General features: G+C 31.2%; 2 protein-coding genes across 4 annotated transcripts in view; one reads left to right on the top strand and one right to left on the bottom strand.

The window, feature by feature from the left end:
• The window catches only part of LOC134228719 (fas apoptotic inhibitory molecule 1-like), a 5,918-nt gene extending 1,147 nt beyond the window's left edge, over window positions 1-4,771 (bottom strand). Inside the window, exons 1-5 of one of the 2 annotated variants that reach the window (XM_062710407.1) lie at window positions 4,723-4,771; window positions 2,305-2,426; window positions 1,678-1,906; window positions 1,447-1,496; window positions 1-1,047 (exon numbers count right to left, since the gene is read on the bottom strand). The exon at window positions 1-1,047 is cut by the window's left edge and continues 1,147 nt beyond it. In XM_062710407.1, coding sequence (XP_062566391.1) covers window positions 898-1,047; window positions 1,447-1,496; window positions 1,678-1,906; window positions 2,305-2,418 — 543 coding nt within the window. In that variant the 5' untranslated portion in view covers window positions 2,419-2,426; window positions 4,723-4,771 and the 3' untranslated portion in view covers window positions 1-897. The other variant, XM_062710416.1, reaches the window with a different exon arrangement.
• A 157-nt stretch (window positions 4,772-4,928) lies between these two features.
• Window positions 4,929-24,191, top strand: LOC134228707 (centrosomal protein of 70 kDa-like). 2 transcript variants are annotated; one of them, XM_062710389.1, is made up of 19 exons: window positions 4,929-4,983; window positions 5,897-5,953; window positions 6,076-6,175; window positions 6,403-6,529; window positions 7,882-7,978; window positions 8,570-8,743; window positions 8,966-9,051; window positions 9,390-9,458; window positions 10,102-10,201; window positions 10,866-10,954; window positions 11,533-11,610; window positions 12,648-12,759; window positions 14,397-14,495; window positions 15,055-15,210; window positions 20,758-20,898; window positions 21,410-21,581; window positions 23,228-23,342; window positions 23,648-23,727; window positions 23,931-24,191. In XM_062710389.1, exons 1-19 carry the CDS (start codon window positions 4,957-4,959, stop codon window positions 23,990-23,992), a joined length of 1,941 nt encoding a protein of 646 aa, XP_062566373.1. In that variant the 5' UTR covers window positions 4,929-4,956; the 3' UTR covers window positions 23,993-24,191. The 2 variants fall into 2 exon arrangements, with proteins under 2 accessions (XP_062566373.1, XP_062566382.1); XM_062710398.1 differs by lacking the exon at window positions 9,390-9,458.
• Window positions 24,192-24,240: the final 49 nt, after the last annotated feature.

Below are 24,240 nucleotides of genomic sequence, written 5' to 3'. Positions count from 1 at the left end.
TTCTTATTTGATTTTAAGTGATTCAAACCTTGGAAAAAATTGTGCAATATCATAACTGTAAAATCAAGTATGTTGGGCATTTTTAACATTGATATGAGGTAATTGTATTAAGTATTCCTAGGTTTGTCAGAATACCTTGTTTGGCTTCTGAAATTTCACAACCACAATTGCACTAGAAGCAAAAATAAAACACACAATAAAGTCATTGTCAACAGATTAACAGAGTAAAATATGAAGAATCTGAAAATAGTATTGCGGTTTTAATATATTTTTGTAACTTAGCTGCTATTACAACAATTACCGGTAAATCAGGTTTGATAACATGATAAATATACTGTAAATGTATTGCATTTGACTGTGTATAATTCCTTTTCGCGCTTTTGGCGGAAAGAAACTTTTGCTAATTCAAGTACAGTGCTAAATGACTTGCACATACATGTACAGGCATATATAAGAAAACTGAGAAATGGGCTTAATCAAATCTACACAAACTTGTTAAAAAAACAATTTCCACCGAATATCATACCAGCTACATATAATAAATTTACAGTATATTAGGTATTAGGACTTTTACAATCAAAATTTACCCAAAAGATACATTTTTACCCAGGAGAACAGACAAAGGAATCCTTTAAAAAGTGGGTTAAAAACATCATATAAATTTGGTTTAAATATAAGCATTCTATTTACTTCAAAATGAATCAGGTTATTTTTCATCTGAGAGCTGTCATATAAATTAAATATGTTAAAACAAATGTATCTCACACTAATGTGCCAAGAATGGACGGATTGACATTTCATAAATAAACCATATGGCAAACTTTTTCAAAACAAATCTGTTTACATAACAAAAAAAGCTGTGGAATGAAAAAATAAAATCAGCTGTCAATTTGAAAATCACTCATTGCATTCTGGGATTTCTGTGTCATCAACGTATAGTTTGTGTAAGATTCCGTCACGTCGCTTTCCACTGCTAATGGCCGTAATGTGAGCAGAATGAGCGCCTATCTGAAAATGAGTTTCTGTTCCTTCCTCACCAAATTCTCCCTAAAATATACAAAAAGTTGAACATTCAAAATGTACTCACAAACATTTACTTCAGCACAAAATTGTCAATATTTTTGTAATTCAGCATCTTTGACTCACAAAAGATGTATAAACAAATTACATGTACCGGTATCCACATTATTTAAATGTATGAATTTGGGGATGTGTGCTTTCCTAACCATCTTAAAAATGATTGCACTCTTTGGCACATGATATTGACAATAACATTGAGTGAGGAAATTGCTAAAATTTAAATTTTAGCGGCATTCTGATTTGTTTACTGTCATGCAGTGTTTGTCATGAATGTACACTACTGCACAACAACCATTTGAGAACATAGAGCCCTCTTATATTTGACAAGGCATCACAATTAAGTATCAAAATACAGCATGAACTTACAAAAGTCTCCACTTTGTCTCCATTTACCCAAACATCCAAAGTGTCTTTTTCTGCAGAAATAAAAATCCCTTATTATATTCCAAGTCATGCAGCTGAACCAAAAAATTAAAGTTTTAATCTTCGTTATAGCATTTTATTTTGTTGTTTTTTATAAGTTCTGATCATCTTTACTAACTTAATTTTATCTTTCTGTGAAATTACCCACATGACATGTACTGTACAGAAACTTACCTAAGCACACACGAATTGGATTCCCTGCAATAGTCAGCACCCAGGCTTTTTGTATTTTATTCTGGTTTTCTCTAAACTTGTTCAAACTTTTGCCATTCACTTCTAGTGTATATTCATAGGCAAATCCACTGACTGCATCTATTGTGATTGTACATTTAGCCTTGCTGTGTCCTATCTGAAAATGCTCCTTGCCAACCAACTTAAACATCCAGTCTGTCCTATAGATTTCCTGAAATTAAGCATGTATCTATTTAAACACAGGTGCAGCGTCTGGATTATTGACATCCAGGTTCATATGGCAACACTGTATGTGATGAGATTGTCATATATATGTCGCAAGAACTGGAAGATGCTCTTTTCTTTGTATATATATATAAGTAAATATCTAAAACATTTCTGGTTTATTTATAATAATTATTCAGTGACATAACATATTCTGAGCATTAAGAAAAAATACATCAATCACAAGTGAACCATGTAAACAGACACCATCTACAAGTACTAGATGCTTTCAAATATTTCATAGAAATGTAAAGAGTAATTATTTTGTTACATGCCATACATATCTTCAGATGAAACATTTTACCTCATTAATTGAAACAGAGATACAACAAAAGCTTGCTTTACCTTTCCATCTACCCTGATGACCCTTTTTCCAGATGTGGTTCCGTGTTCAAACTCGATGTCATGGACACCGTCAGGGAGAGCCACCTGCCACGTGGCTACGATGTCATTAGACATTATTAATCCTGTTCACAAATACAGGTCAAAATGTATATAATTGGAATTAATATTACAGAGTATATAAAAATCCCATAAAGAGTGGGTAACTTAACAAACAGTCGATGGTTGATATGAACGTTACTGTGTCAAAATCAATACAAATACTATGGTACCTAAGTTATGAAATATATGAAGAACTGTTTTAATTAAATCTTTAATGTTAACATGCTAACAAGAAAGGACTTGTCTATGACCCACTCAGTGGGAATCTCACAAGTTTCTGACACCTTTGATCCTTGTTAGCACAATTAGTCAAATGGCATTTACAAGAGTGGTATTCAGTAAATCTCCATGTAGTGTCATTTAGTCACTGCTTTTCATATGAAATGAGACTATGCCTGTATTCCAGTATATTGATATCTGAGCTTCTGAGACATGCCAGAAAAAAAAGACACATGGATGAAAACAAATCAGCTGTTATAGTCAATAATAGCAGATATCACTGTGAATCACCTGTCATAGATATATAACACTAAGCTACATACCAAACAAGCATCTGGCAGTGCACTTATTGATTTCATAAATCTGGGCTTCATGTTTAGGTAAATTAGTGAAACTGATCTGACTGTTACAATAATCAATTAATCCACGTATATGTACTGTTAGAACATTGCTATAATTTTAGCATTTCAATGTAAATAAAAAAAAGCAACACTTATTCAAAGAGAGAAAGAGGGAGAGAGAGAAGGAGCCTTGCAAGTATCAAAGTGTGAGCATTGCAGCATTCCTACATAAAATCATGTTGATTTTTACTGATTAACAATTGAATGAAAAATATAGAGAAGACTGAAACTGGTTAAGACTTTGTAACAAAGAATGATGATATATTTTTTCTGGACAGTTAAAAACTTCACACACCTACCCTGACACAACACAAAATTAAGAATATATTTACTTGAATTACACTTATAAACAGATACTGTATGCAGGGATATTTTCACCCCGCTATATTTTCACCCTTTCACACCTGTAAACAATTTTGCCCATTTTTATCGATAAATTTGACCAGTCACAATTTTGTTCAAGAAAATATACTGTACTCTTTCAATTCGCCCCTTTTTAAATTCGCCCAAAGAGGTTAGGGAGAAGAGGGCGAAAATAAAATGTAGGTGAAAATTTCCCTGTATAAAGTAGTTATTTAAAATGAATGCTAGATAGAATGTTCTATTGTTAAAATGATAAATGTCCTACAGACCCAGTTTAACTTGTCCCAAGACCCAGTTAGATTATTCTAACTAAATGAATGCTAGATCAGCAGATTGCTTTAGCACAGTCCAGCTGAGAATTCAAAAGAGCTATTCTTAAAAATTTTTAGAGCACAGCATACTTAAACAAAGCAGACACAGTTGTACCGAATAAAAAGCATAAAAAATTGTTATTATTATCACTATTGCCCTTATAGATAGAATAATCTAACTGTGTCTCGGGACAAACCCTCACCACAGATAATAGAATACGCCCCATATACTTGCAATGTAGCAAATCGGAGCAGATCCGCTCCGAAATGATTTTAAAGAATACAAAAGGAGTTACGTTGAAAATTACTATCAGCTAAATAAAAACAAACATTTTTGAGATTATGCCTTTCATCCCCAAAAATAATCTATATAAAGGCCATTAGAGGAAAATTCAACAAAATTTCTCAACATTTTTTTTTTGATTCAAATTTAACTGCCATGTTTATATTAGGAACTCTCTGGATTGTTCATAGTAATTAATGCAATGAATACGAGTTATTGCCGGTGTTTATTTTGCTACACTGCAAATACACAGAAGGAATTCTATCGTTAAACTAAGTGCGTGGGACAATAGCATTTTTACGAAAGAACGTTCTGTCTATTCCCCTTATTGCTGTTCTTAAACTTCTGTAAATTACAGGTGGGCATTGTAATCCCCCTCTTTCCAAAAAAACACTGACATGGTTGTGATAGTTTCCAGAGATAAGTCAAGCGCTTAAGGATGAATTGAAACATGAACAATTTAAGCATAATTTTTTTTTTTTAAAAAATAACAGAAATAACCTTTTAAGTCGATCTTTTATAAATGGGATAGATATATTGTGCCAGCTAGATTTATCTCTCTTTTCAGAGGGTCAATGAACCTTAACACTGGTAAGCCTTGAAAAGCTAAAGTATTATTCGTTTGCTAAGTACAAAAATATAAAACACATAAATATCGTGATACCTTGTGTGCAAAAATATCGAAAGTTAAATGTAAATACGTCAAAAAACGCATCAAAATATGCTGCTGGGCAACACTTACACAAAATACGGGTACCTGGCTAACAACGGAAACGAAAGTAAGCATTAAGTCGTACATCCAATCTTTCCTTATAAATTTCAAAATTAAAAAAAAATGAATTTAACTGTCAGTTTGTTTGTTTTTTTTTAGTTCTATTATGTCTGTTTGTTTTGAAACCAATTCTTCTTCATTGTTTGATTATATGTTGACACTACATGTTATGAACAACTTATCAATTATGCATTTGTAAACAATATGGCGGATAACCAGACTTCAAGAAAGGTAAAATTAGCGTTTATTAAGTTTAAATATGAAAATTCTGAAGAAAAACAACAAAAGCCTATAGCATTTATATGTTGTTACGTGCATTCCTTATATGCATGGATCAAATTGTTGATTTCTTAGAAAAAACAATGAGTCTGTTTATTGCACTTGCACAGACTTGCAAGATGTTATTTAAATGTTGTTTAAATGAGTAAATACTGAGGCGCGAAAAAAAACCTCGGAAATTGACTTTTTCCCCTCGCTATCATATCAGTCAAGCAGAATAAAGTACGGAGATCAACTGTCTTAATTTTACAAGTAGATGAAGTGGCTGAAATTAAATTATTAAAGAAATACTCATTCACATATCCTCTATGCTCTAATTTAAAAGAGTCTAATCTCTATTCAGAAGATGATGGCTTTGCTTGTAAATACTCACCTCAACTTGTAGGAAATGCTTAATAAAAGCAAATAATTTAGTTTTACTTGTAACACATCATTCGATTTGAAAAAAGATTTAATTTGGTGTAACATGAGTTGCCTACCTCACAATGATACGTCAAAAACATATTAATTAGTTTGACGTTACTTTTGAAATATGCTCATTTTGAAGCCATTTTTGGAGGAAAATTTGTCTTCTTCTCTACACTGAAATGAAATTAAGGAATGAAGCTTATTTGAATCTATGTTATATTTGAATCCATGTAATATGAATTATGATATATAACATAACTTGGGCAGTTTACACTTTTTTATAAACCACTTTGATATGGTAGTTATCATCATACATGTATATGTGTTATACTTATAAATGTACATCACAGAGACGGTATTGTTTTTAAACTGGAATAATTGCCTTTTTGTTGCTGGCTTCTACTTTTGTCTAATTGATCAACTTAGTATTAAGAAATTAAAATATTTTTACTTTTAGGTTACTTATGAAGAGGATACAAATATATCAAACTCCATGGCATCGTCAAATTATCAGGTAAATTAGATATAAATGATCTTTTAAAATAATATATATTGATTTCCATTATTGTTCAATTTTCCTGTAAAAGTTTATATATTTTGTATGATGGTAAAGTTTTTCTCTTGATTTCTTTACAGAATGAAGTTGATGAATGGACAGATGTAAACAGAAAGCTGAAGAACCATGGTCTTCCCATCATCAAACTACTGCATCCCTCAGACATAGCTCTCATGACAGGTGAATGATGGGATAGACTCATCAGACAGTCAGAATCCGTCAGCAAAGCTTAACATGATGTCATACTCATAGTTTAACATTTACAAATTCTTTTTTTATTTTTGTCTTGAAATATGAATTTGTTACTAATTTCTAAAATTTAGTAATTTTAGTATTTTTAATATATAATATTGCTCTGGTTTGAGAGTTATTATTTATGCATTATATTTATTTTTATTTCATTACAGGCAGGACAGTATGCTTGGATTCTGCCATGAGTAAAACACTGAGGGAGAATGTTTTATCTCTCGTGGCAGACTGTGATCACCGACAAACACTAATTCAGGATTTAATCATCACTAACAACAAACTCAAGTAAATGCTTGTTTTGCCATTTCATTTTGAATTGTTTAGTAATTAGCTGAAAATAACTGTGGTAAATAATGAATTACTCCACTAAGGAAATTTTCCAAAGGATTAAAAAAAATGGATAGAAGGAATAAATCAGGGATGGGGTAATGGTAATGTGTAATGGTAATTGACTGTAATTAATTACAAATTTCAATGTAATTGAAAGTAATGTGTAATTAGCCAAATTTTCAATTACAAGTAATGTTAATTTAATTAATTACTTTCCAAAAAGGCATGTAATTCACAATTACTTTTCAATTACACTGATTTAAATAAATGAAAATACCCCCCCCCCCCTTCACCATCTCATAAACATGATTTAAGAAAGGTTAACTGTTGTTTTTTTTTGCAAATATTCTGATAGTAGAATTTCTTAAAAAGAATTTTAACATAGTCATATTTCCCTTTTTAAGTAACTTGCTGATTAAATATTGCCCTATTTTATTTTCTTAAAAACTTTCAAATCAAATTAATCTTAGTAAAGTGTAGAAATAAAATTTATATTTTGATTTTTTAATTAATTAATCCATATCAAAATAAATAGTCCAATGGCTTCTAATCCTCTTGTTTGCAATATCTTCAGCTTGTGTTAGAAGTTATTATCAGGTGCTAATTAGTGCCCTGGGGTCATGTACATATTCCTTAATAGATATTTTTCATACATTTTGACCTTGTCTCTTGGTATTTTTATACACATACTTTGACTTTAAATTTTAGTTTGGCACAGAATAAGTCAAATACCAACATTTTGAGAATATCTTTATGTGTTGTTGAAATTGTACTTTCCACATAAATTTAATCTGTTTCATGATTCCAAATTTTTTAACATATGAATTAAGGTAAAACCATGAGTAAACTTTCTATTAGTCAGTTTCTATGTATTCCTGTCACAAACACCCAAGTGGAAAGAATTGTCAGTGTGGCAGGAAAATCTTCAAATCTAATAGATGTAGGTTAGGAGATACAGTAATTGAAAATTGTATGAACATTTTAATAATATTATTGTAAAAAAAATGTTGTAAAATAATCTGATATAAATATAAAGGAATGTACATCACTATTTACGTTATAATTTATACATGTTTTCTTGAATGTAATGTGTAATTTAATTAATTACATTTGCAAAGTAATTGTAAATTAATTACATTTCAAAATCCATGTAATGGTAATGGTAATTTAATTGAAGGTTTTGGGAAAGTAATTGTAATTTAATTAATTACTTTCCTATGTAATTGACCCCATCCCTGGAATAAATAAAGGTTTATCAGTTTGCAGAGTTATCTCTCTTACCTCAGTACTCTTTATTTTGTTTTTAGAGAAGACTTGGAGAAGCAATCCAATCTGACATCAAAATACCATGGAAGAATGAAAGAATTGCAAGTGTTGCTTGAAAGTTCAAGGTCAAGAGTTCAGGTGAGTATGACTAGATTTGTGAGTATCTTTGTCATGGAATTTTTTTATTGTAAGTCCAAGATCCTTTTGCATAATTATTTGGTTGAAAGTGGTAAAAAAGAAATTGTTTTGTGGATACAATATAAAGTGTCAGCTGTTCGTATCAATTTCGTTTGAAGTAAATAGCATGTTATTCTCAAAATGTCCTACAAAAAAGTTTGATGAGATACTGTAAATGTATTATATTTAGCTTGTACAATATTTGGCGGAAATTGATTTTTGAACAAGTTAGTGTAGATTTGATTTAGCACATTTCTCAGTGTTCCTATTTATGTGTATGTGTGCAAGACATTTAGTGTTGTACTGGAATTAGCGGAAGATTCACTCCGCCAAAAGCGCTAAAAAGAATACACAGCCAAATGTAATACGTTTACAGTATGTGATGCAATTTGGTATTGCATGAAATTATACACAAGAATCTCTTTTCAATTAGGTACATTTCTTTTTTTCTAACTTATTCAAGGGTTTATGTCCACGAAAGAAAATATTCTACTTGTTTGGTTTGTTCTACAGACTCTTTCAGGAAAAATCCCTGTCTTGTATTTTTAACAGGAACTTGAGGAAGTGGGATCCTCTAGGGGATCATTTATGACAGAAGAAGAGGAGAAACTTGTCAATACAAAGAACGCAATGCACATCAAGTGTAAACAGCTCACACAGAAATGTCAGAGCCAAGAAAGAGAAATAGAACGTCTCAAGTCCAAATTACAAAAAATGGCGGAGGAGGTAACAGAATTTTTTTTAAAAAGTGAAGTTAAAAACAATTTTTTCATTTTCAGTGATAATGGAGGGGAGGGTCTTGATTTAATGATCAGTTTTACTTTAACTTTAGTAATCTAATTTTTTCCATGCTTTTAGTTAGATGTTTTATAATTGGGAAGTAGTGCTTTTCAATCAGAGAATTATGGTAATCTATGTAACATTTTAAATATTGACCTTGTATTCCAGGAAGACAAGCGTTCTTCCAGACAAAGCCAGGTCTTCCAGGAATTCAAGAAGAGGACTGCCAGAGCTCACAGTGTCATGGATGAGAAGTGAGTGATGTCTGACCAGCTTATTTTGTTGTGTGATTGTATACAGAGTGATTTAACAATTCCACTGGATTCTGGCCCTCAATTTCTATTAAGATTGACTATTTCATTTTGATAACAAATAAATAAATCAGTTTGAAGTTTAAATTGAAGTTTTCGGCTTTCATTTAAAAATACTTGAGAATTAAATTTTTCAAATTTGTGTCTGGAGTAAAAAATTGTATTTTCGTCTTCAAAGTTTACTGCTTCTTCTCTAGAAACATGATAGGCAGCTGCAAGCTTTTCAGCTTATTCTTGCTTTTATACCACAAAAAGACTAATATTGTGTGCTTCTTTTTCAGGTTATTAGATATTATAGATGCATATGAAAAACAGGTGCTAGGCTTGCAAAAGCAGATTGAATTTTATAAGTAAGCTCTATTTTTTTCTTAATCTTTTTTTCTTTCCATTTACAGTATTATGTGCAATGAATGAAAAAAGTTCAGGATACATGAAATACTGATATTGTCAATGTCCAAATTCAAATATATTTTTATGATTCAGTTTTCAGCTTGTAAATGTAGAGAAGTTAATATACTTGTGTTTATATTCTTCTTTAAAGAATAACAGATGGCAATAATATATCTTAATGCTGTAAGATTCATTGATATGGCTATGAAACATTCTATCTTTAGACAGCAAATAATTGTTAATTATTTATAATACGATTTAAATATTGTTGACCTAAAGATAAACAAATATTTATTCCTCATCATCGTCATCTCGTAAATCACAAAATTTACTTTATTTTATTACCATTACCAAATACTTGTTTTTAAATTATACCCATTTTAATTTAAAAATTGGATATAAAATTCTACTTGCTTCATTTAAACATCACCACCTCCACCAGCCCAACCCCACCCTTAAAACAAGAAAAAGTGAAAGAAAGTACAATCTTTGCATACTATATGTATTTTATATGAAATTTGTATCTTTTTGTCAATGCAATAGGTTTTTTATCTGGTTAATATAAAATGTTTCAATACATGTGATTTTGATCTTAAATTTCAGGTCAGCAGAGCTTGGAGATACTCAGGACTTTGATGATGAGGAAAAGTCATTCTTCTCAGTCCAGAATGAGCCCTCACAAAACATGAAATCTTTAGTCAGGGTAAGTCTTCCGATGTAACAAGCCACCCTCACCCCTCCATACAAAACAAAACTTTTAGTCAGAGTAAGTCATTACAAGCCACCCCAGCCCCCAACCCACCCCCCGATATAACAAGCCACCCCCATCCCTCCACATAAAACAAAACCTTTAGTCAGAGTAAGTCCTATTACAAGCCACTCCACTACATCCATACAAAACATTAAATCTCAAGTCAAAGTAAAGTAAGTCTTCTGATATTACAAGCCACCACACCCCCAGCTACACATGAAACATTGTAGTCAGATCTAGAGTACATGTTCTTAAGTGAGTGTAAAAGTTTAATAGAAATCTATTAAAATTCAGTGAACTGGTTGTAATGAGTAAAACTGTTGTTATAGAAAAAAAAAAGTTGGATGCTGTAGTCTGATAATTTTGTGTAAAGTACACTGCAATCTATCCAACAGACATTCTCTCATGCAAATATGACATTTTTATTTATTATCCCCTTTATTTAAACTTTTGAAAAAAAGGGTTATTTATCTCATTTCTATGCATTATGCATGTGATGTACTTTTACCTAAATTTATTTATTTTGTTCTAAATGCATTTCACTTTTCTTCATTAATATTCATGAGATGCAAAGCACTTAAATGAAGATTGAACTGTTTTCCTACAATATTTACAGACGTATGAAAAGCAGCTGGGAAAAGCCCATGACAGAATCAAACAGCTGGAGAATGACAGAGAATTGATCAGTTTGGAGGCAGGGTCAAGGTCGTATCAGTGACACCTATACTGTTTTCCTTCATTTTCTACTTCCCTCTTTATATGCGCAATTGTACTCTAAACATTAAAGAAATAATCATTGTATTTTAAACTGGTGGAGCAAAAAAGACAGGAAATGAAATATCACATGTATTCTTTAATCAGAATAATTTGCCCCTTAGAAGTATTTCTTTGCTAAAAGTGAATCAGATACTGTAAGTTATTAATTTTTTGCAATATTTTATTTGCGCAAGTTATACATTTTGTATTTATAAACGAGAAATTTTTTTTTCTTAAATGCTGGTTTTTGCTATATATATATGCTATACTGATAAAATATATGGGAGAATGTAATTTTAGCAAGCAGACCATCTTGCATAAGTTCGCAAAAATAAAGTTCTCATGAATAGAAAGTGATTTACAGTTTATCTGGAAAATTGCAGAGTGGTTAGTTAACAAAATAAGTACTTGTGTAAGAATTCATTCCAAGTCCCTATAATGACACATAATTGTATTTTTCTATGGTTACACATATATTGAACTGACTTTAAATATTATTTTTGACATAATTTTTTTTTGACCTTCAGACCACAGCTGCAAGACTACAGGGTGGCTCAACAACGAATTAAAAAGCTGGAGAAATTACTAGCTGTCCACAGCATCAGGTTTCAAGATTTCTTTTATCTTTATTCAATCTTGCTAATTATAAATGGGGACTTGTCTATAATCTTGAATAATTTGGACTGTCAGTTTTCCATTCTTCCATATTGTTTTGTCCTATTTTCTGTGAATCATGTGACTTTATAGCTGAGAAATGAGGAATTTTGATTCAATGGTTATGACTGAAGGGGAGGTAAAATTTTGGAGGGAAGAATTTCAAGATATTATGAATTATTATGCTTCCTGTCAGGTTGTCCCCCATACCCAACTATTGATTTCAAGGATTTATATAGATAAAACTTCATTTTGTGTGCACCCATACCGAGGATCAAACTCATGACCCCGAGATTCTCAGTCCGACGTTCTACCGATTACGCCACAGACGCCGTTATCTACAACATTGTACTATAGTATATATATACTTAGTTTCAAATATTTTACACGAAAGATGAAAAATGAACAAAATAATTCTTTTAAAATAGTTTCATGAAACTATTTGTACATTATACCTAAAACATGGAACGTTAAAATTAAAGAAAAAGATTATGACGTGTCGCACAAGGTGACGTCATAATAGAGTAGACAAATGTAAGAGGTGATGAAACATCGATAATTGAGAAAATATTGCGATTTTATACCGTAACAACAGTCAGCATAATAATAACAGACTGCATGCACTATGCCTAAAGAAGGGTTTGACACATAGTGCACACGCCTCCGCCTTGTGCACCATGTGTCACAAGTTCACATCCAATATATATTTGATTTCAATGATAAAATTGGTGAGGATTTTATATCCTATGGCTGAGAAATGTTGACTCTTCATACTGGAGGGGGTGCAAAAATATTTTGAAAATGAAAATTCAGACTGTCAGTAAAGAAGAGAAATAAAAATATTGGCTATGACAAGTTCACATCCAAAATGTTTATTGAGGGGATTCAAGAAATTAAAGCTGTGGAAAAAAAATCAAGTTTGAAAGTTATTGAAAAAAAACACTGTATTCTGCAGTAAAATTTCACTTTCCATTAACTTTATTTCCAGTATTCCAGGTGAAAAGACAAATAAAGATCCATACAGACTAAAAAAGAAGTACAGTACTAAGTTGGAGGACCTAGATTATCTCCCTTTAGATTTCTGTAGGCAACACCTCAGGGTAAGCTAATGAGCTGAAAGGAAAAGTAGTATTTCTTGATTTTACATTAATTAATTAATTTCTTTTCCTCTTTATTAGCAATTTAGCATTGGGTTCCTTTGATGTATACCTTTATCTTTTATCTATATGAATTTTTGTATTACTCATTGATCAAATTCACAATTTTTGTATTTTTTGATGTCCTTGATTTGCTATTCAGCACTGTAATAGGATGTGGTTGGAAATTTAGTGCAAATCAGATTGCATTAAATACATAATTTGATTATTATGCTAATACTTAAGAAAAAGTCAATAACATTTCACAAGCTTCCAATATTTCCAATCATTTATTTAAATACATGTATACGGACTTGTCATCAAATATTTTCCTTTTGATGCCCTGTTCACACAGAAAGTTTGATACAAATTAATTGTAAGTTGCTGAGAATTAAACTTGAACCACTTTAATGTAAATTAGTTTAATTTGAATTAATTTACTGCACAATAAACTACTTCACATTTGCATTTTTGAGTGAAAAACAAGGAAAAACTATGTTAAATCACTAAAAACAGTGTGCAAACAGTACACTATTACATAATGTCAAATGCATTTCCCTGGCACAATGTGACATGATTTGCAAATGACGTCATAATAGTCATACAGTAGAAATAAATTTTGTTTCACATTACTTTACTCCGCATAAGCTCTTGTGTGAATGCAATTTATTTTGTATTAATTTAATTGGCATTATTAATTTACTTGGCATTAATTTACTGTGAATTAATCTCTTGGTGTGAACAGAGCATTAGTTTAGTTTCACATTACTAGTATAGTTTTAAAATAAGCCACTGTTAATCTCTATATATTTTACTACTTTTATAGCTAAAATTATGAATTACCTAAGACCATTCATTTGTGAATGATGTGATCGAGAAACATACAAGATATAATCCATTTTACACATGCAGGTTTAAACAATGATTACATTGTAGCATAGCCCCATATTAACATAATAATTTTATAAATATATTAAATATTTGAACCTGTTTTTGTTATGGAATTCACCTCAGAATAAAGAAAGACAATAGGAGCAATGTCAGCAGGACTTCAACCTTTCATCTTCTTTTTTAGAATGATAAATTCACTTCCTCTCACTCCTTTTAAGACAAGTCAAGAAGATAATGATAGATTGATATGTAATGTCTGGAAAAATTCTTCCCTTTATGTGACTGTTATGTGGTATCATTGTCTTAAATAATCACATATAATTGTGTTTAGTCTTAACGTTTCCTGTGAATCTTAGATGGATCTGAACTAACAGGCATTTTGGTGTTAGATTGGTTATGATAATCATACAGATAAATATAGTTAATTAAGGTTTTAGAGGAAACAAGGCATATATGATGTAAGTGCAATTATAGGTGATGCAATGGGGTTTTTTTAATGTTAATTAAAAAACTGAATATAGAAATAAATGATTTGTGTGCCTAGAGTTCTTAAATAAAATCTTTTTATGTATAAGAATGCTCTGGGCATTATGTTGCAAGGTACATAATATAAAATTCAAAGACAGGATATAAAAGATATAGTTAATGGTTGGAAATTTTCAGAAAATGACAAGAACTTTTAAGTGCAAAGTACACTGATTCTTTTTTAGGACATATGCACCGAAACAGAAGTTGAAGATCTGGAAGAAGTCATTCCCCTTTTACAAAAACAAAAAGGATTTCTTGAAACATCGCAAAGATATGAACAGGTAGATATTAAAAGCCAGAACACTTAGAGAAATCAAAAATCTGTCTCTGAATTAATTGATTTTTTATGGTGTGAACATAAAAAGTAATATTTTTTGTGCAGCATCACTTTGTATATGGGAAATTGTTCCTCATTGAAATACCTGGCAATAAGAATATTGTTGGGAAAAGGTGGGTGGGTTGGGAGGGGGTGTCTTTTACCATTATTATTACCATATCTAGTTTAAGAGGGCTGGGTGGTTGTGGCCATTTTCAGACTTGATATCCTTTAAGAGAAATGCTACATATAAAGATAAACAAAAATGTGAAGTAAAATTAAAATGTATGAAATTTATGTTTGCCAAATGATAGTTGACTGCTTAAGATACCATATCTAAAAAAAAAAAAAGTTATATCGGATGGTTAATTTGTTGGACCCCCAGCCTCCTTGAAGATCTATTTATTAAATGAAATATTTTGAATACAAAGTAAATTATTTATAAAAACTGAGATTATTTAAAATTTAAATTGATCACACTAGTACATGTATGTTGATAAGAAATGTCTTGTGTTTGCTTTTAGTTCTGCCGCTGTGTACAGGACATTTGTCTCGATGAAGAGGAATGCCAAGGGAGAACACTCAGTCCCTCAAGGAAGAAGAATTTACTGACAGAAAAAAGTCTACAGAAAACAGTGGCCAAACTACAGGGCTGGAAACAAGACCAAGATAGTTTACAGGTAAATACTGAAAACCAAGCTACAAGGCTGAAAACAAGTTCTAGATAATTTACAGGTAAAAAAAACTGAACATCAGACTGCAGGGCTGGAAACAGGATCAAGATAATTTACAGGTAAAAACTGAACACCAATTAAACTACAAAGTTACGAACAAGACTATGATAGTTTATCGGTAAATGCTAAATAATAAATTAGGAGCAAGACAATTTACAGGAAAATATAAAATAATACCTAATTCCAAGACTAGGAGCAAAGCCAGGATAATGTACAGATAAATACTGAATGACAAACTACAAGGCAGGAAACAGGACCAAGATGTTTACATTTAAAATAATATCTAAAACTAGGTACAGGACAGAGACTTTACAATAACTGATAGACTACTATAGATCACTTAATTTTTATGATACCTGATTTCATTAGATATTCATTTACTCAATATTGGTGAGACAAAATTCTAAGCAATCTTGGTTATTTTTCTGTTTAACCGTAAAGAATGCTAATATACACAAGAACGAAATTTTCATGAGCACACAATTACTTGAAAATAAAGTTCTTGCAAATAAAGTGTTTTACTGTATAGTTTAAAGTTTTATATACTATTAATGTACATGTGTATTCTTCTGACGGTGTATTCTTTTGAATAAAACCAAGGCCCTGTGTCACGGCAAATGTTAGCATGATAAAGATCCCTCACTGCTCAATAGCCCTGAGTGCCAAGTAAAGGTCAAAATTTGAAGCCCATCCCCAGTTTATGGTGACATCTCTAAAAGAGTGAAAAAATTTTGAATGGGATGTAAAACAACATACAATTAATCAATCAATCCTCTGAATAGTGCCTTTGATGAACTTCTGCTAATTCAAATACATTGCTAAATGTCAGGCTAAATTTACAGTATTTTTAAGACCAGTGAAAACTTCAAACTTTAAATTTAATATGAAATACAAATAAGATTTCTCAATCTTCAAAAAATTGACTCTCGGGTAAGAGAGATGACTCTTATCATACTGATAAGAAAATTGATCTTAAGATAGATGATTTGAAATATTAGGGAAGATTGGCTCACTGCAAAGATATATCACTCATAATTTTAAAGAAGATTGACCATTTAAGAAGGTAATCTTCCTGTTAAGATTGACCATCACTCTTATGGAAGGTTGACCCTCTGTGAAGAGAGATAACTCTTACTTTTAGGGAAGATTGACCCTCTGCTAATAGGGTTGACTCCCACTTTTTCTCACTTTTTGAAAAGAATGACTTTTTTTTCTGAGAAAAATAACTCACATTGTTAGTAAAGATTTACCTGTGCAATGACAATTTTTACTGTTAAGGAAGATTGACCCAGTGCTAAGATAAAATCTCATTGTTAAAGGGGAGTTAAAAACCTTTTGTTTCCTATATAAAATGTTCATTTTCAGCAATGATATTTCAAAATTTGCTCTGTATAGTTCACAGTAAACTTAATTTGCATAAATTTTATATTTATCTCTATCATCTGCTAGAAAATCATACATGTGTGTTTTATTGGGGGGAAATGCACTTTAATTGAACATTTTTATAACAGGGGTTAATTTTAATGGACATTTTTAGGCCAATAGGGGAACAGTCAGTATAGGGTAGAAACGCTAATAGCTCATTTTAATTAATGGAAAGTGTACGGTTTTAAAAAAAAACAGCCATCTTTAGATTTTTCTAACTTTAAGTTCATTGGAAGGACAAACCTTTCCAGTTGTCCTGTATGTGACACTAAAAGCATTCATCTTCATTAAGATAAAATTTAATGGCCACTAAATCATTCCAAAAATGATGGATAGTTTTATTCGCATTATTTCTCTGAAATGGATCAGCCTTGCAGCTCTGTATGTTGACAAATTGAGGAAACTGTATAAAAATAATGTCAGGGTCATTGGCATGGTGCTTTAAATCTTATGGATGGCACCTGATGAAGGAAAAATTCTATATTGTATAATTCCTGTTCTGTTTACTTATATTTTATGCATACTTTATCTCGAGTTATTTTAGTGTGATGCATGCAAAGATAAAAAAGGGACTATAAATAGGGCATATTTTCGTTGAAAGTTTTGACCTAGACAGGCATGGTCTAGTAATCACAAAGAAATTATTTAAAAAGTAATAACATATCACTGTTTATTACATTAAAAGTTTTGCAATCAAAAAGTTTTAGAAAAAATGTCACATTTTTTTTTTTACACTGAGCATTTAATCTTATTATTTGAAGATTTTGATTTTTACACTGACTTTTGATATAATTTAGAAAGAAGTAAAAAGGGCAAATGTATTTTTTTGCATTTTTCTAATCAGAGAAGGCAGTTAGTACAATAAAACTTCATAATCTCTAAGTTCATAGGATAGAGAAAAAAAAATATTTGAGGGTTCAAGATGTTGAGAACAAAATTCTTTAAAGAAAATGTTATTTGTTCTTCTAATTCACTTCAACAAACCCACGATATTCATGATATTGACATTCAAGAGACCATGTTTGAACTGTATTTTGATATAAATTTTGCGTTAGCCAATGGCATATTTATTAAATGTTAACGAACTCTGCTTTTGCAAGCATTTGTCACCCAGAAGTGACCCGAACATTGCAACATTTGAGTGGAAAGCAGAGAAGCCAACTACTATACTAAAAAGTTGCAAAATTTCGGACATTTCTCTGTCCATGGCAAGCATTTTGAAAATTTAAACTCTAGAACTTAAAATCTTTTTTTTTTGAAAGGGGGGGGGGGGGGTATCATGAAGAAATTTTTTTCCATGGCAACAGTGAAAAGGTTTCTCAAATCAAATAATTTTTTTCTTTTGGACATAATTTTTTTATTTCCTCAGATTTTGTTAAGTCGACTTAATTACATGTGTTAATTGTGCAGTTCTGCCATTTTTTTTTTTCCATATGAAATATGTAAACTATTAATATCCCAAACTGTATGATAATTATAATCACTTAATATCAATCATTAAAGGTATATTTTAAACAGTTAGTCTAACAATTTTTATGTGCATGCATTAGTGCAGAATAATTTTAAAAACTGTGAAATGGTAATATTGTCATTTGATGGAATATGTTTAAGGCCAGTGCCCTTTAAATATATATCCCGAGAAGCACTGCTATGATATTTATGCCCATCTATATTTGATGAGTCATACATAATGACTTTGACCATTATTATTCATGGTCTGTGCGTTTTGGCGACAAGTTGGTGTGCTTAAAATTGAAATCTCCTTTTTCTCCAAGAATGATTAATGTCAGGTGACTACCTGTCTTCAGGACATGTAAATTTTCTCTCTGGAATTCATATCAAAATATTCTGAGGTCAAAAACTCTCTGGGTGATTGATGAGCTACCTTTACCTTTTAAAGCACATGAATGTCAAGGTAACAGCCTACTTTCTCCGACAAAATGCCATTAATTCATTGAGGAACATCAGTCATTTTGAAAATGTCAGTAGGAGAAATTTTTTACAATAATGACACACACGTATTTCTTTCTTTGTACCTGATGGGTAAAGCATTATTCATGGTTTGCATATAAATTAACGATTTACATAAAAAAGGCAGAAATTAACTTTGATTTATTTCGTACCTGATTTTCAATAGGTTGATTGAGAATTTTTTGAAAAGTCACAACACTTGATTGACTTTTATTAGCACCAGTCACTTGTTGTGTCATGTTTGTTTACATCAATTAGTGATTTGAAAATAGAGATGCTAGAATTTTTTAAAGGGCGTCAGGTGAAAAATAGAAGGAAAAAAATAATTAAATAAATAAAAAAACAACTTTGGAATTTACTGGAAAGATATTTGTAAGAGGTCTCTGAGAGGCAACCTGTGCCCTATGGTAAATAGTAATATTTTAATTAAACAATAAAATGCCTTCTTTGTTTGTTAGTATTGGAATTAACATTGCTGCAGCTGTTACAGAAAAATACATGAAACGCAAATGTTGGTCTTGTAATTGGTAGCTGCAATGTTAATTCCTCATTTACTTACAAAAAAAAAACATTTTGTCGTTTATAATTATTTACATCTGACTGTAGGTTTAAAAAAACATAAAATATAATTAAACTTAAATATTGTATTGATATTTATGTCATTTGTGGGCATATGTGGTTCATAGATAGAAGAGCATGCTCTAGAAATCTATATAGTGGGCTTAGTGGCCTTTATTGATTGTTAAACATCAGACCATGGTTTTTACAAGAAATAAAGTAGAAAATGTTCAGTGGACGCAAATTTTTTGAAAATTAAAGGGCTGCTGGATATTTCCTGAAATGTCTCAAGAACATTAATGTGCTGGATTTGGTTAAAATTCACCATCAAAATAAAGGGCTTATTCATCAAATGTCATTAGTGAGAACTTCACGATTTGAATGTACTTTTTCCTGTTTATAAAGTTGTTTTGAATAATGCATGTGTTCCTAAATTACCATAGACTGGCGTAATTAAGCAGGTCCTGACATTTAATTTCCTTGGACTTATTTATAAAGTTTTGATGAAATTTGTATTCTGTTTGAAATTAGCAAGGTGGGGGTGTTAATTAATATGAAGTTTTTGTGTTTTAATTAATTAAACCTAAATTAGCTGAGACTGTCAGAGAGATATATTCAAATGATCCCTTGAAGATTTTAATCAATTCTTCTCCTTGTTTGTGATATAGATTACCAGATCCTTCATTATTGTAATTAATTTAAAAGCTGATTTGTTTACAGGTGATGGGAACATATGTCCTTCTAATAAATCTTTGACCTGCTTTCATATCTATTTCATGATTTTATTACTGCGGTAATTTCTTTTTCTTTCTCACAGAAACTATTTATTTTTAAATAGAAATGCAATAAAAGAATCTCAAAGGGATTTAAAATAAGACTGTAATAAATTTGTCAAAAATATGTCTTTTTCAGACATTAAACAAACTCATAAGAAAGGTTTTAAATCAGTCAACATCCTGTAAATGAAGGTTAAATCCATATATCTGTCACAGAACAGACTGTTTTCTTGTGCTTAAAAAACAAAAATCAAACAAATGTAAAATAGGCAATTTATGGACCATTTACCTACCTAAGAGGTGAGATTGAGTGACAGTGAGAAAATAATATAACACTGAGTTGATCAAAGGTATATCATTTTCAACATAGGGTACATGTACCAGTTAAACTAACCCCCAGGAAAAATGTCCAAAGCAAAACATTGTATTGATAAACAGAAATCACTATTACTTACTTAAATGGGAATATGTATACACGTGAATAAATGTTTGAATTGATCACTAATTGAATAAAAAATTTATGTATGATTAAATATCATAGGTTATCAGATATTTCCTACGTCTTGAAATTGTTGCAAATTTGTCCCTTGGATGACTGAAGAAAATACATGTACCTACTAATTAATACATTCTATCATCATGATGTTTTTTATTATTATTATTTTGTGTACATTTTTAATTTTGGACTTTTGCTTCCTTTTTTGTTTTGTTTTTTCATATACCAAGTGCATATTAACTAAAACTCCTTTGTTTTCAATTACAGGAGCTACAGATATCCTTAAACAAGCTGGGGGAGAGGGTGGCCCCCTGGTTAAAGATCAGACTGAGTGGGGACCCCTCAATGACCCAGATCATTGGGGCCGTGGACAAAATTGTATATGATGATGGCATTATTAGGGAAAAGGTGAGATAATAAAGTCATTCTTCTGTCTTGTTATAGCTAAAGTGAGTATCTGAAAAGGAACAGGGAATCCATTACATTTCACATTCAGAGAAGAGGATGTAAAAGCAATATATGCAGTCTTTAAAAGTAAAATATCAAGTCATACATGTACTTTTCTATTTCTTCATAGACAATCTTTAGACTATTCTTTCCATTCCCTTGTCTCAGTTGCATCTAAAGGATTTTGCCACTTTATTATCAATGTTACAAGGAGAGCAGTGAAATAAGAAGGGCCCACGTTTTCATCTAACTTTATGTAACATTAGATAAAGATTTAAATTTCTTGTGCACGATTTGATTGCAATCTGAAATTACCCTTCACCCCATTCAAACTACAAGCAAAGAAATGTGTAGCCCAAAAACAATAAAGTCTCATTTAAATTTAACATGAATTAGAAGAAAAATTTTACACCATGACCTAAGTGTCCTTGGTGGTACGTGTATATAGTGAGCTATTGCTTTCCTCCACTAGGATGGTAAGGAGCACCCCTCCCGTACAGTCCTGGAGAACATTGTACGACACTTCCAGACTCTGTTTGATGTACCCTCAGTGTCGGGGGTGTTTCCCAGGATGAATGATATTTACACCAAGCTAGGAGAGGTCCACAACGTCCTCAACACGCTACGGAATCTCCTTGGACTTGGTAAGAGACGTGTTTACAGCTGTTGTCTTGTGGACTGGTATTTTGTTCCTCATATACTAGTTGTACATATACAGTTTGTTTCATGAAGTATTTTCCAACAGGGTTATAATTCTACTGTAACAAAATTTTGTTTCATCTGCATGTAAAAAAATGTTGCAGATTTATTTTATGTTTAGTAGAAAATTTTATTTCTAATAAGTACGCTGTAACAAAGTTTTGTGGAGTTGTAACCAACTACTTATATTAAACTACTAAATTAATCTCATGTGAAAAAAGTACTTATATAGTATTGAACAAAATTATTTAAATGAGACAATATACGAGGGGTGTTCGGAAATTATTGAGACATTTACTTTTACTCCATAAAGGACGGAGATAAATTCAGGAAAGTTCGTCAACATTAAAGGAAGAATAAATTAAACAGTTTTGCAAAATTTCTAATTTCTATGATAATTAGATAATTTCTGGTGAAATCATAAGCATGCATATGTCTATCGACCTGGAGCAGCATTAGTACGTCATTTTAACGTCACGTCAGCCGGAGATGTTTTTGCATGTAAAAACGATCGGGAAGCGTTTACTCTTCTTTCTTTGTTATCATATATTCCATATTAAAATCAAACTGTCTATTTTCATAAACAATTCTTTAAAAAAAATGTGCTGTTGCTTCACTTGTGTAATTTTGTCATGAGTCATATATACAGGATGATTTAGTATCATGCAGTGCTCATTTATGCAACGAGGGGTCAAAGTTTTTAATTCCGTAGCGGTAAGATTTGATGGTCGTCCGGAGCGTTTGAATATACTAGTACTTTGGTTGAATTATAGGTTAGAAAAATTATATACATATGAAAAAACAAACTTCTGACATGTTTTTCCCGTTGTCAATGTTTTAGCAGGTCGTTCAGTCTGAAAAGGAGTTTTACATAGCGCTACACGAAATTTAAGGTCTCTTGCTGCTCCACCTTAACGCTAAAATCCATTTTGTCGCCGTAATCAGATTTCTGTACTGCACCTATTTTTTTATGATCTCCATATTCCTGATCAGAATTATAACAAACTTAAACAACATGAAGTCAAAATGAAATGGAAAAATTATATACATAAATTCATTTATTTTCGCTCTTATTATGGGTCCACAGTGGGTATGAACGTTGGTGATACATATTTCCAACATCTGATTTTGTGTCTGCTCCGGGTACCCCTACCATTGACACATTTTAATGCCACTGAAGATAAGAAATTTAATATTTGTGAATTATATTTGCTTTTATGAATTCTTAATGTTTGTCGAACGTATGTGCAAATTTTCACCGAAAGACGTTCATTAGAAAGAAAAATATACACACTGTCTCAATAATTTCCGAACAGCCCTCGTACATGTATTCAAAGACATTGCCTTCATACTTATACAATTCATTGAAATCAAATACAACACAAATTGTACTGAGTAGTAAACAGTTTACCATTCAAGGAAATTCTAGGTGGTTTAAAAAAGAACAAGATAAGGGGTGCTTACTCGTCCGTGGCACCTGATCCACCTCTGGTGTGTTTAGAGGTCCGTCTTTGTTCACCTTCTGATCTGTATTACTTTAATAGACTTTTGAATGTGATCACTGTTCATTATTTCTTATTTTATTTACCAGATCCTGATGCTAAATCTTCAGAGATTGTGGATGCTGTGGGGCATCTGTGCCAGACTTACAGAAACACAACATCAAAGCAGCTGAAATCTCTCCTACAAACTGAGGACTTGGAAGGGTAAGTTCTGCCTCATTATCTGTTGTCTAGGGCGTAAATCAGAGTCAGTCCAGTCAACAGCATCTGCATTGTTTTTAGGTTTTTCTTCAATCCATGAAATATGCATGACTTAGATTTATATTAAGCTATCTACATAATTAAATTGATAAAATACATCTTAAATCAATTCCTAAATATACATGTCTAAAGAAAATACAAAATTCAATTCAAGAGTTCTGATTCTATAATAGTACCTGCTTGGGAATCGTATTATATTCAGGTGACTGTTGAGAACCATAGGCCTCATAATTTTGTTTGTATTTCAGAGTAATACGACGTCTGGAGGAACACAGTAATTTCTTCCCAGCATTCCAGGAAATTGTCAAGAAACTGTTTGAAATTTTAGGTAAATTGCTAAGACTTCTGTCTAAAAATTATCACTGATAAGACTGAAAAAATAAAAAATTGTTTTATATCTGAAATCTTTTGATAAGTTATGTTAAAAAGTTTAAAAATTTAATAATGCTTGTTTATTTATGGTAGACTTTAATTTAGTTGAAACATTCATTTTCTTAATTTTGTACATTGTGATCCTTGTTTTATTTGCAGATATCCAAAGAATGGACCAGATTATACCAGCTGTACGTGCCCTTAAACTGTTGGCAGGTTGATCCACCTCCCGAAACATTAGAAATTTTATTATTGATCGACTGTGATTGTCTATGCATTTAGAAAAGTTAGACCTTGCAATTTGGATACATCATACAGTGATACTGCATTGATGTACAAGTCCAGGAGTGTCAATTAATTTTAAAAACTTTTTCTCAGGTTCTGTGACTGTCCAAAAAGCTATATATTTTTAAGAACACTTCATTCCTGAAGATGTAAAATAATATTTCATTAATGGAAAAAATATGAA

Source organism: Saccostrea cucullata, unplaced genomic scaffold (genome assembly GCF_032062105.1).
Source record: "Saccostrea cucullata isolate Sc308-1 unplaced genomic scaffold, CSIRO_AGI_Scuc_v1 ctg146, whole genome shotgun sequence".
Taxonomy (NCBI): domain Eukaryota; kingdom Metazoa; phylum Mollusca; class Bivalvia; order Ostreida; family Ostreidae; genus Saccostrea; species Saccostrea cuccullata.
This window is presented reverse-complemented; position numbering and strand designations above follow the sequence as displayed.

Bases quoted from the DNA above. Each gene is read 5' to 3' on its own strand.
- LOC134228707 (XM_062710389.1), top strand. From the start codon at position 4,957: ATGGCGGATAACCAGACTTCAAGAAAG. The intron at 8,744-8,965 runs GTAACAGAATTT...CTTGTATTCCAG, and splicing joins TACAAAAAATGGCGGAGGAG to GAAGACAAGCGTTCTTCCAG. The intron at 20,899-21,409 runs GTGAGATAATAA...TTCCTCCACTAG, and splicing joins ATGGCATTATTAGGGAAAAG to GATGGTAAGGAGCACCCCTC.